This window comes from Stigmatopora nigra, chromosome 2 (assembly GCF_051989575.1).
Source record: "Stigmatopora nigra isolate UIUO_SnigA chromosome 2, RoL_Snig_1.1, whole genome shotgun sequence".
In the NCBI taxonomy this organism is placed as follows: domain Eukaryota; kingdom Metazoa; phylum Chordata; class Actinopteri; order Syngnathiformes; family Syngnathidae; genus Stigmatopora; species Stigmatopora nigra.
The window spans coordinates 9,666,901-9,685,683 of NC_135509.1; the positions used below are offsets into that span (position 1 = coordinate 9,666,901).

At 39.3% G+C, this 18,783-nt stretch overlaps 2 protein-coding genes across 2 annotated transcripts; both read right to left on the minus strand.

The window, feature by feature from the left end:
- Positions 1-370: 370 nt before the first annotated feature.
- b4galnt3b (beta-1,4-N-acetyl-galactosaminyl transferase 3b) lies at positions 371-11,645 on the minus strand. Its single transcript, XM_077711371.1, has 20 exons — positions 11,148-11,645; positions 8,024-8,076; positions 7,831-7,890; positions 6,638-6,733; positions 6,325-6,415; positions 6,150-6,250; positions 6,005-6,072; positions 5,792-5,870; positions 5,655-5,721; positions 5,250-5,387; positions 5,070-5,179; positions 4,627-4,727; positions 3,967-4,034; positions 2,817-3,861; positions 2,412-2,674; positions 2,131-2,284; positions 1,867-1,939; positions 1,635-1,788; positions 1,421-1,547; positions 371-1,247 (listed from the first exon to the last, which is right to left on the minus strand). The coding sequence occupies exons 1-20, from the start codon at positions 11,281-11,283 to the stop codon at positions 1,136-1,138; spliced, it is 3,096 nt and encodes a 1,031-aa protein (XP_077567497.1). The 5' UTR covers positions 11,284-11,645; the 3' UTR covers positions 371-1,135.
- A 2,206-nt stretch (positions 11,646-13,851) lies between these two features.
- fkbp4 (FKBP prolyl isomerase 4) lies at positions 13,852-18,661 on the minus strand. Its single transcript, XM_077711861.1, has 10 exons — positions 18,290-18,661; positions 17,406-17,550; positions 17,176-17,318; positions 16,964-17,084; positions 16,663-16,819; positions 16,220-16,394; positions 15,952-16,137; positions 15,613-15,756; positions 15,261-15,353; positions 13,852-15,051 (listed from the first exon to the last, which is right to left on the minus strand). The coding sequence occupies exons 1-10, from the start codon at positions 18,380-18,382 to the stop codon at positions 14,953-14,955; spliced, it is 1,356 nt and encodes a 451-aa protein (XP_077567987.1). The 5' UTR covers positions 18,383-18,661; the 3' UTR covers positions 13,852-14,952.
- Positions 18,662-18,783: the final 122 nt, after the last annotated feature.

The following is an 18,783-nucleotide window of genomic DNA, read 5'->3' on the forward strand; positions in this document are numbered from 1 at the left end:
AACAAATGACCACTAGTGACGTCATCGACAGTCAATAAAGGAGTATAATAATCCTAAATTATATTATTATTAACACAACCAGTGCATGCATTCAATAAATGGAGCATGTTTCACTTTCCAGTTAACTAAATGCCAAATATTTTTGGGGGGTTTGTTGTGTTACGATGGAATATCTCAGGGTTAATGTAAATGACATGAAAAAAAAATATTAAAGTTTTTTCTTGAATTTAATTGTGAAAGGTTAAGGCAGTGTGTAAAAAAATATTCCCTGTGGGTAGAGACTGTTATACATCATAAAAAAAGTCAATAAGAAGTCCCAGCATTGAGATACGATGTCTTTTTTAAAATAACGAGTTAAAAGAAAATGGAATCCTGACCCGACCATTGCATTTAATCAAATTAGTTCAACGTGACCATAAGATTCTTTTCAGGAATCAGAACAATCCTAAAATGCAAACCCATAAAAAAACTAGAAATCAAAACTTTGTATAAGCTTGATTTCTTCTTGCTACATTTCCGAATACAAAAGAAATCATGTGACTTTGCTGTTATTTAACCAAAGGCAAACAATCTAAACATGAAAATCCTCTTTGGTGATAAAGAATCACGAGTTTGACATTCTTATAACAAATAAGGCACATTTAAAACATTTAAAAAGAGGCCATAACAGATACATTATGGTTGACACGTTCAAAATGTCAATAAGTTAAATTTTTCATAATATATATATATATAAGGTAATATACACTGACAAAACCAGTGAATTTTACAACTACAACTAAAACAGTTTTCCAGTTGAGACTAATGTGCAAGACTTAAAGCCACTTTTGTGTACACATTATTGGAGTCCCGTATCCTTTGGTGCATATCACACTGTGCTCGGCAATGTACATTATATCTTCATTTCCACACTCGAGACTAGAGCCCACAACAGTTGGCTAGTAAATTCATTGTAGTCAACAGTAAAACCAGTGGAAACAACTCAAGATATTATCAGTACGATCGCCATGGCGACGACTTTGCCAGCTCAAGCCGTGCCACCCTGTTGTGCTGCTCAGTAGTCATGACCATTGGGAAAGCAGCAGAATTCAGCTCTAAAGTGCTCCGGGCAGTCCCCTCGTGGGTTTTGAGCAGGTCACCGCGATCTGGGCGACACGCGACGGTTCCACATGCCTCGCTTGGAGTGGTAGTGGTGAAAAAAGTTGCGCAAGTAGATCCGCTCTACCTCCAGTCCGGCTTGCAGGATCCTGAAAAGTGTGTCAACGTTCATTCACTCATTTTCTAAAACATCCTCACAAGGGTCGCCAGAGTGTGTCGTTGTTATGTCATTCTTAAGAAAAACTGGATGAAACTTAGCTAAATGGATCCCTATACTAGTTTTGTCTCATGTTGTGCTCATTTATAGTAAAATTCAACAAACCGGTCAAGAAGTTCCCAATCTTCTCCTCCCCAGCGATTAGTGAACTCTTTGGTGTTCATTCCTCCTACTGCATCGAGGTCAGATTTGTAGATGCCCAGTAAACCAAAGCCATTCACTTCCCAGTAACCTACAACACATAAATAGTTATTAATGTACAACGTCATTTTGAGTCCGTTTGTATTTCCCCACCAGATGTTTCCTCTGTGTCTAGTACCTCTGCCTTCCAAGGGTGTGGCCCCACAATCTAGCCTCATAACAATGGGGGCAAAAGCCATGAATCCTTCTATGCAGTGTTTCCGGATGCTATCCATGATGGAGGGAGGGAATTGGATGTGCAGGTCGCAAAGAAAAACAATGCTGTGGTCATCCTAAAGATACAGCAGAAGAAAATGAACAACAATACAGAGATGGTTCATTGATTAAAGGGTTCTAGGACCGTCACTCACATTTATAAGGTCGATGCCTGCTTGGAGGCCAGCGGAGCGCTCAAAGTTTCCACTCAGCTTCACATACTGATACCTGAAGAACACCAGAAACCAAATTGTTGGATACACCGACCAGATAAGACATGACGCATTGTACACAAGCATGAGCTTTAGTAAAAATAGGGATTACAAACCTAAAACCTTCTCATGTCTCAAAGAATACTAATAATGATACTCATTTACGTTTTCATTACCAGATATAATTTGGATCCTAAAACACCTTACCTAGGCAAAGAAGACATCTTGAGAGCTGCCCTCACGTCCATGTCGGTGCTGTTATAGTCCGTGATGATGAGGTTAAAGTTGGAGTCCCCGGTCGCCTTGAACAAGCTTGCCATGTCATCGATGAGCTGCTGTACCCAGCGGGCCTGGTTTTTCACTGTCAAAGTCATATAAACATCACTCTTGACACTTGATGTGTGAAATGGTTTAACACATCAAGCAGAGTAGGGGCAGGGTCATTATAGATAAGATTACAAAATCAATTCCACTTAAATGTAGCATACCCGGCACTATGAAATGGATCACGGCCACTGGGTTCCATCGGAAGCCCATTGGGTTGCACAACACCACCTGAGGTTTGGGTTGCCGAAGTCCAAAGTCCTGACTGCGTGAGCGAGGGCTGCGGCGGATGATTGCGTAGATGTAGTGTGACAGGCGCAGGAGACGGCCCTCGGCGTCCTTGAGCTCCAGTTCGAGGAGGTAGCGGCTGCCCTGGATGCCATCCACGCGCTTCTCCACGTTAACCACGCGAACCAGTGTGAAGGAACTACACCCACGCACACAAATAAAAGAAGGCAATTAAGCTACATCACTACAATTTAAAGGGGCTCTATAAAAACCACAGTTACGCCACCAAACTACGCCCACTATCGTCGTAAAAGGTGACAAGTGAAACATTGAACACTCACTCTTGATGCTGCTTGTTGAGTCGGGCCACAAACATTTTGGCGATGGGCAGTGCGTCACCAGAATTCAGCAGCAGATTTCCAGAGACGTTGCAGTGCAGGTCGATCCAATCGGATCTGGCGGCCTGCAAGTCTACGTGGTTGACCTGGAACGTTTGGCTCCAGTCCACTTCGGCATCAAACACGGGTTCCGGTGTGAGCTCCTCATCGTCTAATTCTCCCTCGGGTTCCCAAAAAGCATCAGGGTCACTCTCTCTGCTATCTCTTCTACTCTCTGCCCTGTTAGGAACTTCTTCCTCGTCAGCAGGATCAACTTTTGACCAATTTTTGACTCCATCGCGAGGTAAAGACATTTCCATGGCATTTTCAAGGTATTGCTTTCCAGGATTGTCGTCTCTCTGCTTGGTAGTTACCAAAGGGCTCTTGGCAACTATTTTGGAAGCGCTGTTGGACTTTTCACTGTTCATAAATTGTGGTTTTGTGAGCTCAGGTGTTGGAGGATAAGCATTAATAAGCTGAAGTGACTCTTTACGCATCCTGGATTGGGTTTGGTTGATGTTAATAGCTTTCCATGGAGATTTGATTGGATGTGTAACAGGCTTCTTTCTGGTTAAGAGTGGTTTAAGCTGTTGAGTTTTTTCAGCTGGTTTAACCTTTGGTCCCTTTGCTGTGTTTTGCTTTCCCTTTGGTTTTACATTTGTTGTTTTTGTAACAAGTACTTCTTTTTTCCCTGTTTCTCGCTTCTTCCGATTGGAGCTTTGTGTGGCTTTCGAATTTAAAGGGCCCGCTACTTTTTTCGGCTGAGGCCTAACTTCCCTACGAATGTTAAGTGACTTCTTGAAGGTTTCATTATGATTTCTTAAAGTCAAAGAGAAGAGTCTGCGCCGGCGTTTCATGGCGTAATCGTCATAATCATCGCCATAATCCCGGAAACCATTGCTATCCCTCTGATGGGATGCTTTTGCCTTTATTTTTCTGGGAAACGGATCCTCGCCAAACTCGCGATTGTCTTCATCAAGGACTGACTTTCGCCTCGGAAAGATGTAGTCTAGAGAAGAGGGAGATGGAAATTAGTAAAGCCCAAAAAAAAAAGGAACGAAAGTAAAACATTTAGAAGAAAAAAGCTAAATCACTGAAAAAGAAGAACAAATACCATTATCTGAGTTATCCTGTTCCAGTTCATGAGGACGATCAAGTCTCATATATTGCGAAAACCCAAACCTGAAACAAAAAGAACATGTTCAGATGAAATGTTGCGGAATATAATCTACATATCCGAGCAAGATTGTTTTTTTTTTAAATTTGATAACACTTTAAAATAAACTTAACAACAACTGGTTTGGAAATTAGCTTCCTAGAAAGCTTCTAATTTGCGGTTTAAACTCTTAAGTGTAAAAATAGTGTGTAAAAATGTGTAAAATATATGACACAGACTTTCTGGCTTTGTTAAGTTTTTCTCCAGGCATAAACCCTATCTAGCATGCATTTTACCATCTTAAAATAAGAGCCTATAAAGCAGCTGCAAGCAAATGCTGACATAAATGGGTCATAGATTATCTACAGTTATTCTAACAACAATCCTATATCACTTTCTGTCACTTTATCTATAATCTTTTCCTGTGTTCCAATTCTTTAGATAACATGAAAATGTTGATTTAGTAACAAACACTTCAGATACTCTAATAATCTAGTGAGTTGCATATTTGATTCAGATGGACATAAATGCTAAAATATCAAACCAGAAGCATTTTTAGTAAAATACAAATGTATCAGTGTTCTTTCTTAGAAAATTCTACTATGAATATTTACTAACATCTTCATGTAGTTGGGGTTCTCTGGGTAGAAGCAGCTGTCCTCCTTCTCCATATGTGTTAGTCGTGTATAATCATTGGGATATATGTAGGACATGTGGACCTGCAAATACAGTTAGAAGTAGTTATAAACCTGCCACAAAGTGACTAAACATGCAGTCTTTTTAATAAGAACCACAGGTCAACATTTAAGATAATAATGTTAGTAAAATGAAAATTGTTTCCAAAACTTTCCAGGTCTTATCAAACAATAGACAAAAAAAGACAGCTTTTATCCTGATAACCATGAACTTTTCCACCAGTTGGCTTGCAAGTTCATGGTGAAACATCAACATTTTACACAAATCTGCAAAGCCGATTTATACTGTACTCATCATTATGCATGCATACAGTCATTTCAACTAATTTGATGTGTAGTTTTTTTTAATAAACCAGCAAAACTTACAAACTGGAGTCCTTGGTAACGGGTTAGCGGGAAGTCTTTTATGGTGTAGCTGGGTTTGTAAGAGCAGTCGGGCAGAATACCTTGCAGGAAACTGCCGTCTAGCAGAGGCACTGATGACATGGCACACACGTGAGGGGGAGTGGAAGAGGGGGAATAAGAAGTTGTGAAAGTGTCTCGCACCTTGGTGTAGAACATCTCGTGGGTCTTCTCGCACTAAATCTGGAGTATTAGCGCCCGGCTTGAGTAGAGTGGGACGTTGGTGGCTTGCAGCCGTCTGTGGTATGTGAGCAACGTCGCTCATTAAAAATTCAGATTCATCTGCAGAAAGAAGCCACCACATGGTAAAATATAGCATCATGTTTGAAAATGCATACTGACAGCATATAGTTAGTAATGGATTGTTTTCAACTTTTGAATAAATATTATATTGTTGCCCTGGGGTGGCACAATATTACATGGATGTAATCATCTAGCTAAACTTGACTGAATTTGTATTGTTTCCAGTACATAATATATAAGATAAGGCCGTGACATTTAATATAAAGTTGCACAGCATTGTGTAGTGTTGATAGTCTTGATACTTACTAACATAAAGGGAGATATACTTGGACTCGATGACCATGAACCGAAAATCCTCATCCAACAACTTCCACTGCGCCAAAAATAAACACAATGCGTTATTTTTTGTGTGTGTGCAAGATAATATAATTTGACGTACTTACAGCCACTTCCACATGGTCAGTGCCTCGGTCATTTTGCTTATGGATCAACTCGAAAAAGTACCTCTTCTGAGCAGAAAGTCTGTCGAGCAGAAAAAAATATATTTGGACAACGTCGGCGGGCCGGATTAAAACGCCTCGCGGGCCGGATGTAGCTCGCGTGCCTTAGTTTGCCCATGGCTGGTCTAGACCATACCCTCTCTAAAATGAACTTACTGAGTTGCAGCGGAGATCTGACTGGCATACTTCTCAAACTCTCCCGGGGCTGTCCATTCAGATCCGGTCTAGAAAGAAAAGAAATGGAACATAAACCCACACGTCCAGAACTACTCCATTTTTGTAATACCGACAGCAAACACACCTTTCCAACCCATGCAAGTAACTTCAGATGGGACGGAGAATCGTCTTTGCTGAGCCAGAATTCAGAGTTGTCGTCAGAACTCAAGGCGAACACAAACTCTCCTAAAAATGACAAAATAATGAACAATTTTATCACAATGTGTCTTTTGCCACAACATTGATCGAAGCTATTGTACCGTCAGTATACGGATGTAAGTAACCAAAAATCCGGAGGCCATAGTTTGTCCACTGTGGTGAAACAGCCAGCTTCTGCACTGTGGTCCTGGACTGGAAAAAATGCGGGAGATGACAGTCATGGGAGATGAACATCTAGTATACGGATGTGGAATGCTGCAAGACGGCATGCTACTGTTTGCATGTGTTTGTCAGAAGTTATGCAATACCAAACAATGAGTGTGTAGTTAAGCGCTGATCTGTATTTATGTTCAGTTTTTGGCTTCATTGCATTTCCAAAGAGAAACAATATAATGCATGCAATCACACACTTACATGAGGGTACAGTGGATAGTGCAAGTTGAGGCGTAACCTGTCCGTTGAACCACCGCACCAGTCCTCAAACACATGTAAATTGACGTGGCCTTTATACTGAGAAGAGAGACGGTGACAGTAAATCATGAACTGGTGCATCAAACAGACAGCTGACATAAATCAGAAAACAAACCACAAACACACACAACAGTGCACTTGCGCTATTTTTGACACCCTCTATCTCTACTTTCAAACTCCCACACACATTCTACTCCCGTCTATCGGCACAATCTGTTCTGTCAAAATTTTGAGGCTATCTTGTCATAAATGTTTTTTTTAAAAGTTTATTTACAGTAAACCCATGTCAAAACTTTAGACGCCATTTTCCCAGGTTTGCATAAGAATTTAGTTAAAAGTGACCATATTTTTTCCCCCAAACTCCTGCCGTGGATTACTGCAAAATTTGAATTTTCATTAATATGCTGCAAACTTAATCCAATCCAAATATTGAATATTCAAATTGTAAATCTTTGCTTCCATTCATCGTCACTGGAATAGCTGTACACAAACAACAACCCGTACCATTGATGGCACAAAGCCTCCAATCCATATTTTGTTGGCAGATTGGATGCCTAGTGCCATCGATAATTTCAATGAGTGCCTTATAAAAGGCTAAGTAAAGTAATAAAGCCGCCTCATTAATAAAATAACACAAGAAAAACAAGAAAACTGTGTCATTTGAGAAGTATGTGAGGGTGTGTAGGTGTTTGCATGTCAACAGACGACAAACAGAGAACAAAGCTGCAGAAAGGCAGCTTTGTCATTAGCATTACACAAATGTTGGCATAGCTTCAGAGGCACAGCAGTTGGTTGACACAAAAGGATGTTGGACAATGCTGCTCAACGGCCATCATTAAAGCCGGTTAACCTTTAACTAAAGTCATTTCCTTATTTTTTTCTTCAAAAGGTTGGAATGTCTGCAATGTCACTTGGGATAAGGTGCACTTGTAACATTAAGTAAAAGTCAATTCCAATTGTTTATATTTGAGAATATTTGGAAGAATGGGCAGCTTGAAGTAACAGTATAGGTATAGTTTTTTTTTCTCCAAAATAGATAACCTACACATTCATCACTACTCAACAAGTAATGCGGAGGAGTACAACATCACTTCCCTTTTGAAAATGATAGCCCAATATAACCAACACTTACACACCTCAGGTTTCCAGGCTTGTGGCACAAATGCATAATTTTCCAGTTGATGGCCCGCTCCGACCTGGAAAATACACATCAAGCATTTCACTGCTTCAATAGTTTTTGAAATTTTGCTTTTCCATCACCGTATTTTAAAAAAGCAGGTAGCAAATCATCATCATATTTTCTTTTAGTGTCTATTTTGATGGGCTTACCCTATGGTCGAACATGTTGCCCCTCCATCTGATGTCGTCAAGTGGATAGGAGCCTAAGAAAGGGATAACAATATGTAATGGTAAGTAGTAATACTATTAAACCCATTAGCTGAGAGTCATAGCACTAGACATCAAATTCAGTGTTGCAGGTGTCCCAGTCAAAATACATTGGATGTCTGGTGCTGTTAATGGAACTTAAACTTGAGAACTCACAGTTGGTTCTAACTACTTTAAAAGAATTGGACCTCTGTTGTTTTCAAAGGCAATTAATAATTAAGTACAAAAAAAATAGTTTTCTTAACATGTTTATTTAGTTTTAATTGCATTCATCGTTAAGAAACTATGATTAAAAAAAACATTATAAATTACAACTTCTGTCCACATATATTTGGTCAAAGCCACCAAAATAGGCATTTTCTCAATGTTATGGTTTTATTTGTTTATTTTTTATTGATTGCTAGCATGTTGATAAACTAATACCAACATAACCAACAACCACATTAGGAAAAATATTGATTTAAACTTTCATATGCATGAAATTTAAAGGTTTAAAGTTGCTCTTCAGGGCTGTGAAGTACAAACACGTTTTTGTCTGCAGTGGATAGTTTGGGAATGTTCTATAAATATTCAGTGTTGGAAAAACAGGTTTTTTCAAACACCGCAAAGACCAAGCTGGATTTCAACAACATGAGCCTAGTGCAGTTGATGCAGGTAGGGCGGAAAAAACATTTTGTGTATACACACACAACGTTTAATTCTAGTTTCAAAGATCTGTGAATGAATTGAATGCCTGTACTGCATCTTATTCAATTGAGAAATGACCGGGCCAAAAATGGCGCTACCATCATCATCTTTCGTATGACACAGTTGCTTGTTTTTATGGGCTCAGGGAATAGAGCTTCCAGGGCTTCGTGGAAAAGAGTCTGTCATTATTGTTGGGGTGGAGAACCCGACGCCCACAGGGGTTGTTGGAAAAGACAGCGCCAGCTTTGGTGACGTGTCATTTTAAGAAAGATTCTTTGGAATATTTTAATCTCTTTTATCTGTTGCCTTGTTTTTCTTCTTCAAAACAATAGCCACCACATTGGTGAAAATTATTTCATGTATCAATCAAATTTAGAACCAAAAAAAGAATTAAGGGCATATATTAGAATTAATTGAATATATGAATGATGAAAGGGTATCTTTATGTTTTAAAATCACGTTTGTTTATTATTTTTATTACAGTAGTATTTCGCATCTGAAAATAAAAAAAGTAATAAAAATAAATAGATTTCCCCCTTCAAACAGCTTGTATTTAGTTTTCTGTCATAGTATCCTTGAAGTCAACAAAAAAAGAAAAGAACAAATAAAAGCATCATGTTTAATACTACACAGTAAAAATATTTGAGATTTCCCCCTGCCAAACAGCTTTTATTTAGTTTTCTCTGTAATAGTATCCATGAAGTCGAATGATACTCGAAAAGAAAACAACATGCAAAAAGGCAGTACTATTAACCTCTATGATTATTATTTTTTTCTAAATGTCATGCATTTGACCTGAGAGTGATGTGAGAAAAATGCTTTGATAGAACATCAAGAAAATGTGGTAAGCGGCCAATCGTTGGTCTCTCCTCAGTCATAAACATGTCCCAGTCTTAAATGCAGCATCAGAAGAAACCACAACAGTGAACATTTGCATTAAATACATGTTGAAAATAGACTCATCCATATTCGTTTTGGCTTCACATGCTTTATGCATTTGACTTTGCAGATAAGTGTATGTGTACTACTTGCAGGTGAAGTACAAAGTTTCCCCTACCACATTAGTGCTGGTTCCTCTAAATCCTGGCCACCATGAGTGTCATGGCTACATTTTTTAGTAGAGGTTAGCATCCTAGTATGTCAAAGTAAAGAATGTGTGGTGAGGCGACCCCTACCTCACTATACATCTCAGCGTGTGTTTACATGTCAGGCCTTGTTGATGTCAGAGTGAGTCATGCGTTGTCAATTGCGCACTGTTATCATCTAGATCCTTGACGCTGTGATGTTAAAACCCACACGGTGCAAACTAAGGTAAAGAAGTCAGTAGGAAGTGTGGTTAGTAGGAGGATACTTCCCTCTGATGTGAGGAGCAAAACTGACGTGAACTATTGACCTGCCCCTGCCCCCCAACGTCAGACCCCACACGACAACTCTCCCACGGTCTGGCGTTTTTCTCTCTCTAAAAGACGTGTAGTTTTTGTCTCGATTCAAGCTTCATTCATTCCGTCATCCACAATTTTTACAACTTGAGTGTATGAAAAAAAGTTGAAACCACCTGAATGAGATTGTCTGAAAATCTTAAGAAAACAGTTCATAGTTAAATGTCTTTCTTTGGATTACGCACTAGTGAGCAGATTAATGCCTCAGTTAAATGCGCGGCTAAAAAAATGTGTTCATACTGACCTACATTCTTTTTGCATTTTAAAATCTTAACAGCGACAGGATATAGATGGCTATAAAATAACATTTTAGATCTTGTTCATAATAGGTCAAATTTGCTGATAACATTAAGTAAAAAGTTGAAGCAAATGTAATGTGGTTAGCACATCTGCTCCTTCATGTATTTGAAATGTTGTTTTTTTACTTCAGTTTTCTCCAAATGTCTCCAAATGCATGTGTATGTGAATGCATGTTTGTTCACGTCCATTGGCTTGCCACCATTCTCGGTGTGCTCCACCTTAGGCCCAAGGCTAAAATCCAATCCACTTCCAATTTTTTCTAAATGCAAAAATAAACCACAGTATAAACAGCCATACTGGTTTACTGTGCACAGTGCATGGCTATATATTATACTTTAATGTATTTAAAAATTCACTCTTAAACACGATCATACTACCTTTCAGCATAATTTGAACTTTTTATTTTTAAATATCCTTTTTGATAGAATTATCATAGTTACATTCCACAAATGAAAATAGGTGCAAAAAGATCCATTAACTATTCTCAACATAATGCTTTTATTGATTGAAAAGTAGACGTGTTTTTTTTAGTGAAATTGTACTTCTGTCTCACATTAAATTGATATGAAAACCCGTGCAAACTGCAGTTTTGCATGCTCTAAATATTGACAAGACAAGTTTTTCCAAGTATACCAACTTACCGGTGCCCTCGCTCCAAGACTTGGCCGCAACCATCTCGTGGTAGACGGCCACCGCTGCGACCAGCAAAATAGCACCAAAAAGGACACATTTGCCTTTCCTCCGCAGTTTCTTCACCGGAAAAAAGGTGGTGATCATTTCGGTACTCGGCTGGCAGATACCCCGGGGTTGTTCATCAGCTCTTCTACCGGTAGATCTGCCCAGTGAAAAGGGGGACCGTCCTTGGATCTCAACCCGTCGCCGGTGCTTCTGTCCCCGGCGAGCGCGCGCGCTATGACCGGCCACACGGTTCTCCCCGGTGCGCACATACCTCGATCGCTCCCATTCCGACGGGAAATATAATCAAGATCAAAATCTTAGTTGTTGCACTGCAAAAACAGCTTTAGTGGGGATCTTCGTTACTAGAAATCTATAGTTTTCTACCGAATAAAACACTTTCACGCCATCCCTACTTCAACAAACACAGACGCCGAGCACGCACACACACTCGCGCGCGTCGTTTCGTAAGTGGGTACAAACAAGGGGGAAATTGACTTGCTGCTTAACAAATTAAGAGTTTTGATGATTGATTTACTCATATACGTAAACATACACACATGAAACTAATAATCCAGTACCGCAATCAAGCGTATTTTTATAAATATATTCTGCAAATTTTGCTAATATATGTATTGCAGTGGCATTGTAAAATCTGAACAGATTTTATTTTGTAAAACCTTTTCCCAAATTGCTGTTGGTCGGTACAGCGACTTTATGCTTGACGATGCCACCCACAGTAAAATACGCTTGTTTTATTTACCTTGCCATTTTACGATACATGTGGCAGGTTAAAGTGAGGGAGGCATTGGCAAACAGATCCCACTTTTAAGATCACAGATTTTACAGCTGTACATAAATGTATAAATTGTAAGAGGTGGGGACACATCGGATCGCATCATGTTGTAAAAAGAAAGAGAAGCATAATAATTGTTTGCATGATCATGTAATGTGGAAGAGAAGGGTACCCTTAGGAATTGTCTTATATTTCAACATCAATTTATTTTAGAATATGATATCATCAGGGAGATCATGACGAATGCATGTATAGTTTGATCAAAGAAAAAAAACATGCAAAATGTTTATTTATTTATGTATTTATTTTAATCTGAAGTGATAATAATCACAGGACAGGACTCCTAACCATTTTCAGTTTGCAGAGTAGGGTCTGAGTCTGAGAAATGTGGAGGAGGGGCCTAAAACAGATGCTCTCTAAAGCCATACTCACTAACAAAGGCCACTTTATAATGTATAATGTGGCTGGCAGAATGACATTGGTCATCAAGGCGTCCATTAAAGTGGACTGCAGCCCAGCACATGCTTTTGAATCTTAACAGGGTAAAGGCCATGATTTTTGACTGAGCCACAATATAACAATTGTTTTCTTGAAATTACCCTGAAAAATTGTGATTTTCCTTTTGAGTAGAGCATGCCGCATCTGATGTATGAAAGCCAACCATCACCATGATGCTCCCTCCACCATACTTCACATTTGGGATTTATTTTTGATGTCCGTGTGATGTGCCATTTCCTGAATAAAAGCATGGCTCCATTCACTATGTATTATTATTGAGGTTTTATCTTCCCAACTAAAAAATGCAGTCTCAATTGACTTCAAGTAAACAATAACAATCATAATAACTTGCATTTGTATTTTGTCACACTGCTAGAGGCAGTTTTCCCCATCGTGGTTGGTACTGGTCTATCATCAGCTATGGCCTAATATAGGACAATCTATTATAATTAACCCTCCATTGCATCAATAGTTTATCTCGTTGGCTGGCCTGAACTGGTGATGTGGTGACTCTATAATAGAACATGTTAATTACTTGTGTATATTACCCCCCACCACACACACACACACGAACCCTACCACCTCCAGAGGATTCATTTTGCTGTAGCATCTACCTATGGGTCACAACAGTGCACCAATCCATCCTGTAACCTGACTCCAGTGTCCCCAAGGTAGCTGCAGGATAACATCTCCTACAGCTGTAGTATACTCAGCTGATGCTCTGTTTACATACTGTAAAAAAACATATTTGGACAAAGCTTTGGAGAAATTTTCCTGACAGTTTCCACTAACTAAAAGTAAAGAAACATAAAACAACTTACTATAACTTAAAAAAACAGTTTATCTCAGCTCTTTACATTTTAAATACCTGTGTATATCTTATTCGTGTCACAAAACCACAGTAGTAGTTATTGTTAACAAGTTTAATATAATGTTACAAGTTGTAGCAGCAAATGACAGTTCATACTCTACCTAGTTTAGCAGTCTTCCATCACGTAGTGCAAGTTTTACTGCCCTCTTGTGGCCAAGGTTAAAATCTACAGCTCAGAATATAAAAACACAACAAAATCCAAATCACTTGTCAAAGTAGTCTGTTTTTTTAAGATGGTATGCTTTCAGAAAGTGCAAAAATGAAGAATTCTATTTTTATAACAATGGGTTATCAAAGAATTACGGGCATTTTCTTTTCACACCAGAAACTTCCCTTCATTTAAAAAAAAGAAAATGTCATTTTAGGTATGTTTTGGATTCCAAACAGGTATTAAAAAATTTCAAACCTGAAAGTCAGGGAACACATTTTTGGATGTGCAAATGAAAAGGACATGACAGGACAAGAGGAGCGCCACAAATACCAGTTGTCAGTAACGGACATGCAATGCAGGCTGTAACAATCATTTATTGATTCCTTCCACCAAGCCAGATACACACACATCCACCCTTCAGACAGGCAAAGTAGACTAACAGGTGCTCCACAGCAGCTTCCTTTGGACAGGCCGACTCTGCAAAACTTCATCTAGCAGAGAAATAAGACCGCCGAACATGCACATGGGTCCTCACAGCTGCTTTGATTCTCATTCAAATCAGAAAATTCCAGTTGTATTTTTTTTTGAATCAATAAAAAGTAAGAAATAAGTATAACACTTGGGGGGAAAAAAAATCAATAATATGACATTGTCACTAGCCCCAAGAGCACCAGTGGGTTGACCCAGAATTAGCGCAATATTAAGTCCAAACACTCACATCACCTCCTGCTACATACATTTGGAACATTACGGTACTGATCAGTAGGCCCATAATGCGGTGCTTGGATGGATGAATGGTAGAGAACAAATATAGTGCAAGATGATTAGCCCTTAATGGAGAGGGCATGTCAATTCTCTACATACACATCTTTGAACACGCCGACGCAAAATAGCTGTGAAACACGCTTGTAAAGTGTACAAGTTGAAAGGTTTCAACAGATTGTGAACACGTTATGTACCTACCCCAAGCTAAAAGTATGGAATTACCAGTCTTGGAAATGGAATGGGACGTGCTCACATTTTTCACTCAAAAATGAGTGATTCCTTTTCTGTTTCCTGTACTTTGTCTTTAAAAGTTATATTTACTAATTGCCATAGTTTTGTAAAATTAAATTCCTTTACAGTTTTTCCATGCCACCGAGTTGCACATTAAAAAAAAAAGTTCCATGTTTGTGATCTGAGTTTTTTGACAGTATAAAACCTGAGTTGAGCGTTCACCCAAAACTGGTGATTTAATATTTTTTGCCAGGGGTAGTAATTATTAAAACCACTTGCTCATGTTTCCACCACAATAACAACAGCGAGAAGAGGCCTGGATGAACAAAGTCACCAAAGCCAGTACTCTTGTAGACTCACTCGCACGCACACGCGGCTAAACACAAATTGCTGAAGTAACAAAAGGTCAAAAACAAGAAATAATAAAACACAGCACCAACAGTTAGGAGTTTAGGGCAATTAGGCTTTGGAATCTCCCACTTCTTCCTTGTCGCCACTCCCTATCTCCATATCTTCACAGCCATTGCTCTCCTTGCTTTCGTCTTTCTCGCACACATTCTTTAGACAAAAAAAAAAAAAAACACTGTCAGACCAGGAAATTCAAACATTTCGGCTAACAATTCCGATCATTATTTCATCATCTAAACCAGTCTTAGAGGTAAAAGGGTAAGATGGGGTCCCTCCCATTTTAGAACTTTTAGTTAGTGTAAAAAATGCTTCCTCATGGTGATGTTTCAACATTTCGGGTGAAAGCAAAGAATCTTTACCTTGGAATCCTTTTCTGCAAACTTGAACATGTTTGCATACGTGCGCTTGTCCTTCTCATGCTGTGCCTTGATTTGCTTCTGACAATGTACCAGCTGGACGACAACAAAGGAGGTGTTACGGCAAATCAAAGCAGAAGGACATTGAAAAGATATCTCATCGCAAAAAAACAACTCAAATGCACTATATTCCTTTAACAAAATATGTTGCTAGTTTCAACAAAAAAAGCAGTTATCATAGTTCACTACCTCTAACAGCCATCATTTAAAATAATTATAAACAGAGTATTTTAAGACCTCTCCATAGTTCTTGAGTTTTACTGTTCACAAAAATCGCAGTTTAACCTTGTCATACCTGACTTTTGGCAGCCTTGTTGGCGGGATAAAGTTGAGCAACACGTTGAAAGTCATCCCTGGCTTTGTCAAACTCCATCATGTGAAACAGTGCCTCCCCTCTACGGAATAGCGCCTTCTCATTGGACTCATCCAACTCCAGAGCCTGTAATTACACATCAAACAGGCTTTAATCAACACTGAACACAAATAAATAGACAAAAACGATCTAAATACTCAAATCTTGAGTATTCATCAATGAAAACTAGACTCAAAGACTAACACACTTTGAGCTGACTAGGACAAAAAAATATTTTTGGCCAAAAACAAAAACGGCTGCAACACTGTGGTGAGTTCTTGCCTTGTTACAATTCTCCAGCGCTTGGTTGGGCTCTTTGAGCTTCAGGTAGCACATGGCCAAGTTGAGATATGCAGCCAGTCGTAACGCTTTGGCCACCTTCTTCTCCTCCTCAGACAACGCCAACTCATTCTTAAGCCAAGAAATGATTCGATTGTACTGAACAGAGGCCTGCGTAAACTTCCCCTCCTGAAAGCAAACGCAATTAGTCTCACATTTGCATTTACTTCTTGAGAGCCAAAAAAAAAAAAAACAAGCTACCCACACATACCTTAAAGTACTGCGTCCCCTTTTCTTTAACGACACCGCTTTGCTGCAACTTCTCTGCCGAGTTCATCTCCCATGACAGTTTTGTCTTCTCGAAGGCCGTCAGCTTGATCTTGTATTGCAGAAGCGCACCGCCGGGGATGTTAAATTTGGGGTTTCCTTCATTCCCAAAGCCATAGCTGCAAGAAGCAAAATATATTCAACCACATGCTTGATTTGTTGTCGTCGTTATATTTAACTGGTTGAGGACCATGTAATATCAGTAAACAATTTAATTGTACTTTAACAAAGGGCTCGGGAAAATGGGACAAAGCTGATCACTGGGGAAATATATATATTTTTAAATCTACTTTGGGTGTCAATCTTAAAATCACCCGGCCTGACTGTGACATATAATCTATCTTTGATTTCTGTAACTGTGGCTGCACACTAAACATGCTCCTTTACTTGGATTTGATGTGAAACAGCGATTCCTCTCCCTCCTCCATGGCCATGATGGCTTTCTCGACTCCGGTGGGCAAACTGAAACTTTCTGCGTCTCCGATCTCGAACTTGAGTTCCCTTTCATCGAACACACGCCCCTCGCAGGTGCCTTCCAAACTCACTGAAGAGGAGCATAATAATATTGTTTGGATTTGATATGACATCGCTTTATAAATGGACCAAAAATGAATAATAAAGCGCAAAACTAGAAAATAACTATTTGGATTACATTTGAGTATCTGAATTTCCTTATCCTACAATTTACCTTCAACAGTGGCTCCTATATTGGGCTTGGAGTATCCCTGTCCTCTCGTGATAATGCGACGAATAATCCCTCCATCCTCATCTTCGGTTATATCCTCCGATCGGAATTCAAAAAGTTCCACCTGTGGGAAGAGTGATCCATAAAATAATGGTAAGGAACCAGAAGCTAGTGATCATAAGAACAAAGGTGGGGAAAAGCAAAGTAACGCTTACCTCAAAAACTAGTGTAGCATCAGGAGGGATTTTGGGTGGGCAACCAGAAGAACCGTACGCATAGTCTGATTTGCAAATGAGCTGGCAGAGTTCACCTTGTTTCATAGTGGCCACGCCAATGTCCCATGCCTTTATAACTCGACCTGCATGCACACACAGACACAAGGATATACAAGTGTGGTCCTCATTGTGACTGGTTTACAAAGTCTTCTTAAGAATAGGACACTAACCTTTGCCCAACTCAAAGGAGAACTTCTCTCCTCGGTCTCTGCTGGAGTCAAAAGGAGTGCCATCCAGGAGGGTTCCCACATAGTGCACAAACACTTTGTCTCCAATCATTGGCAGTTCGGTTCCAGTGCCTTCCCTTTTCACCAACTGTAAATGCAGTGAGGGATACAGAATAGTACCTTGACCCACGATTTTTTTTTTGCAAACCATTAAAATAGAAAAGTTATGAAGTAACCAGCTTTATTTATTGTTAAATCACAATGGCCTGTTTTACGCCAGTTGCTAAAACTTACAAAATTAACAATTTCAGAAGATAAGAAGCTATCTTAACAATATCACGAAAAAACAAACACGAAAATGTCTATGAAAGTATAGCTAAGGTTAGGATGCAAATGAGCTGTCTTGCACGTTTGGACAGTGATTTGCAATATTTATCTGATTAGAATCAAAAAACAATCGAGAAAAACAAAACGATTAACTTCTTCAAAAGGTGGTTTTAGAATGCATACGTAAAGTAATTATTTTTGTCGCTGAATGAGTGAGTTAACTCTTTATTTTACCCTGTCTTGATACATACAGCAGCAGTATGTACGTCCTATAAGCACATTCTATTCTTGACACGTGCTCAACAACCGGCAGCAAAAAGTTATTAAATAAAAATGCATGGACATAAGTAAATGTTCAAATTTCATGTTGGTAAAATATGCATTTTAAGTCTTATTCATGAAGGCTGTTGGAAGTCCTCGTGATTAGTTATTAAGGACAATAAACATCTTGTTGGCTAGTGTTAAGAACATCCCACACTAGGCGCCCGCAGGGAGCAAGCTAACTTCAGCTAACACCATCTCCACAAGCAGTTTGTCGACAAAATATGATTAGTATTTACCTTCAAAACACCCCCATCTTTCTCGGGTGTGATGTCCTCTCCTTCCATGGGGATGTCGTGGTGTCCCTCGCTCGTTTGTTCCTCGGCAGTCATTGCAAAAGTGAGGGTTAGAGGTCCTGTGATGACTGACTTTAAAGAACGCCCGAAACACAACACCTGAATGATGTGCAAAGGCCAGGTATTAAGACAATTTCTGGTTTCAACCGACGCACGAACGCGTTACTCGGACGCCTAGCAAAGCGATAACGATTCAAACTGCTCAAAATGCGCAAAAGTCCACGCAAGAGCAAGAGTTCCTTTTAAGTAGCTCAAGCGTCGAACTTTCCAGACATTCTAGAAAGAACCATGGAGAAGAACCAAGCTTGCGCCGAAGGGATGTTTAAAAATGGAGCCGACATCTCCAGGGAAGACATTGCAAAACAAAATATTATGTCCCAAAAATGCATCTCCTGGAATATTATTATATCTTAATATTATTAATTAATTTTCAAGAT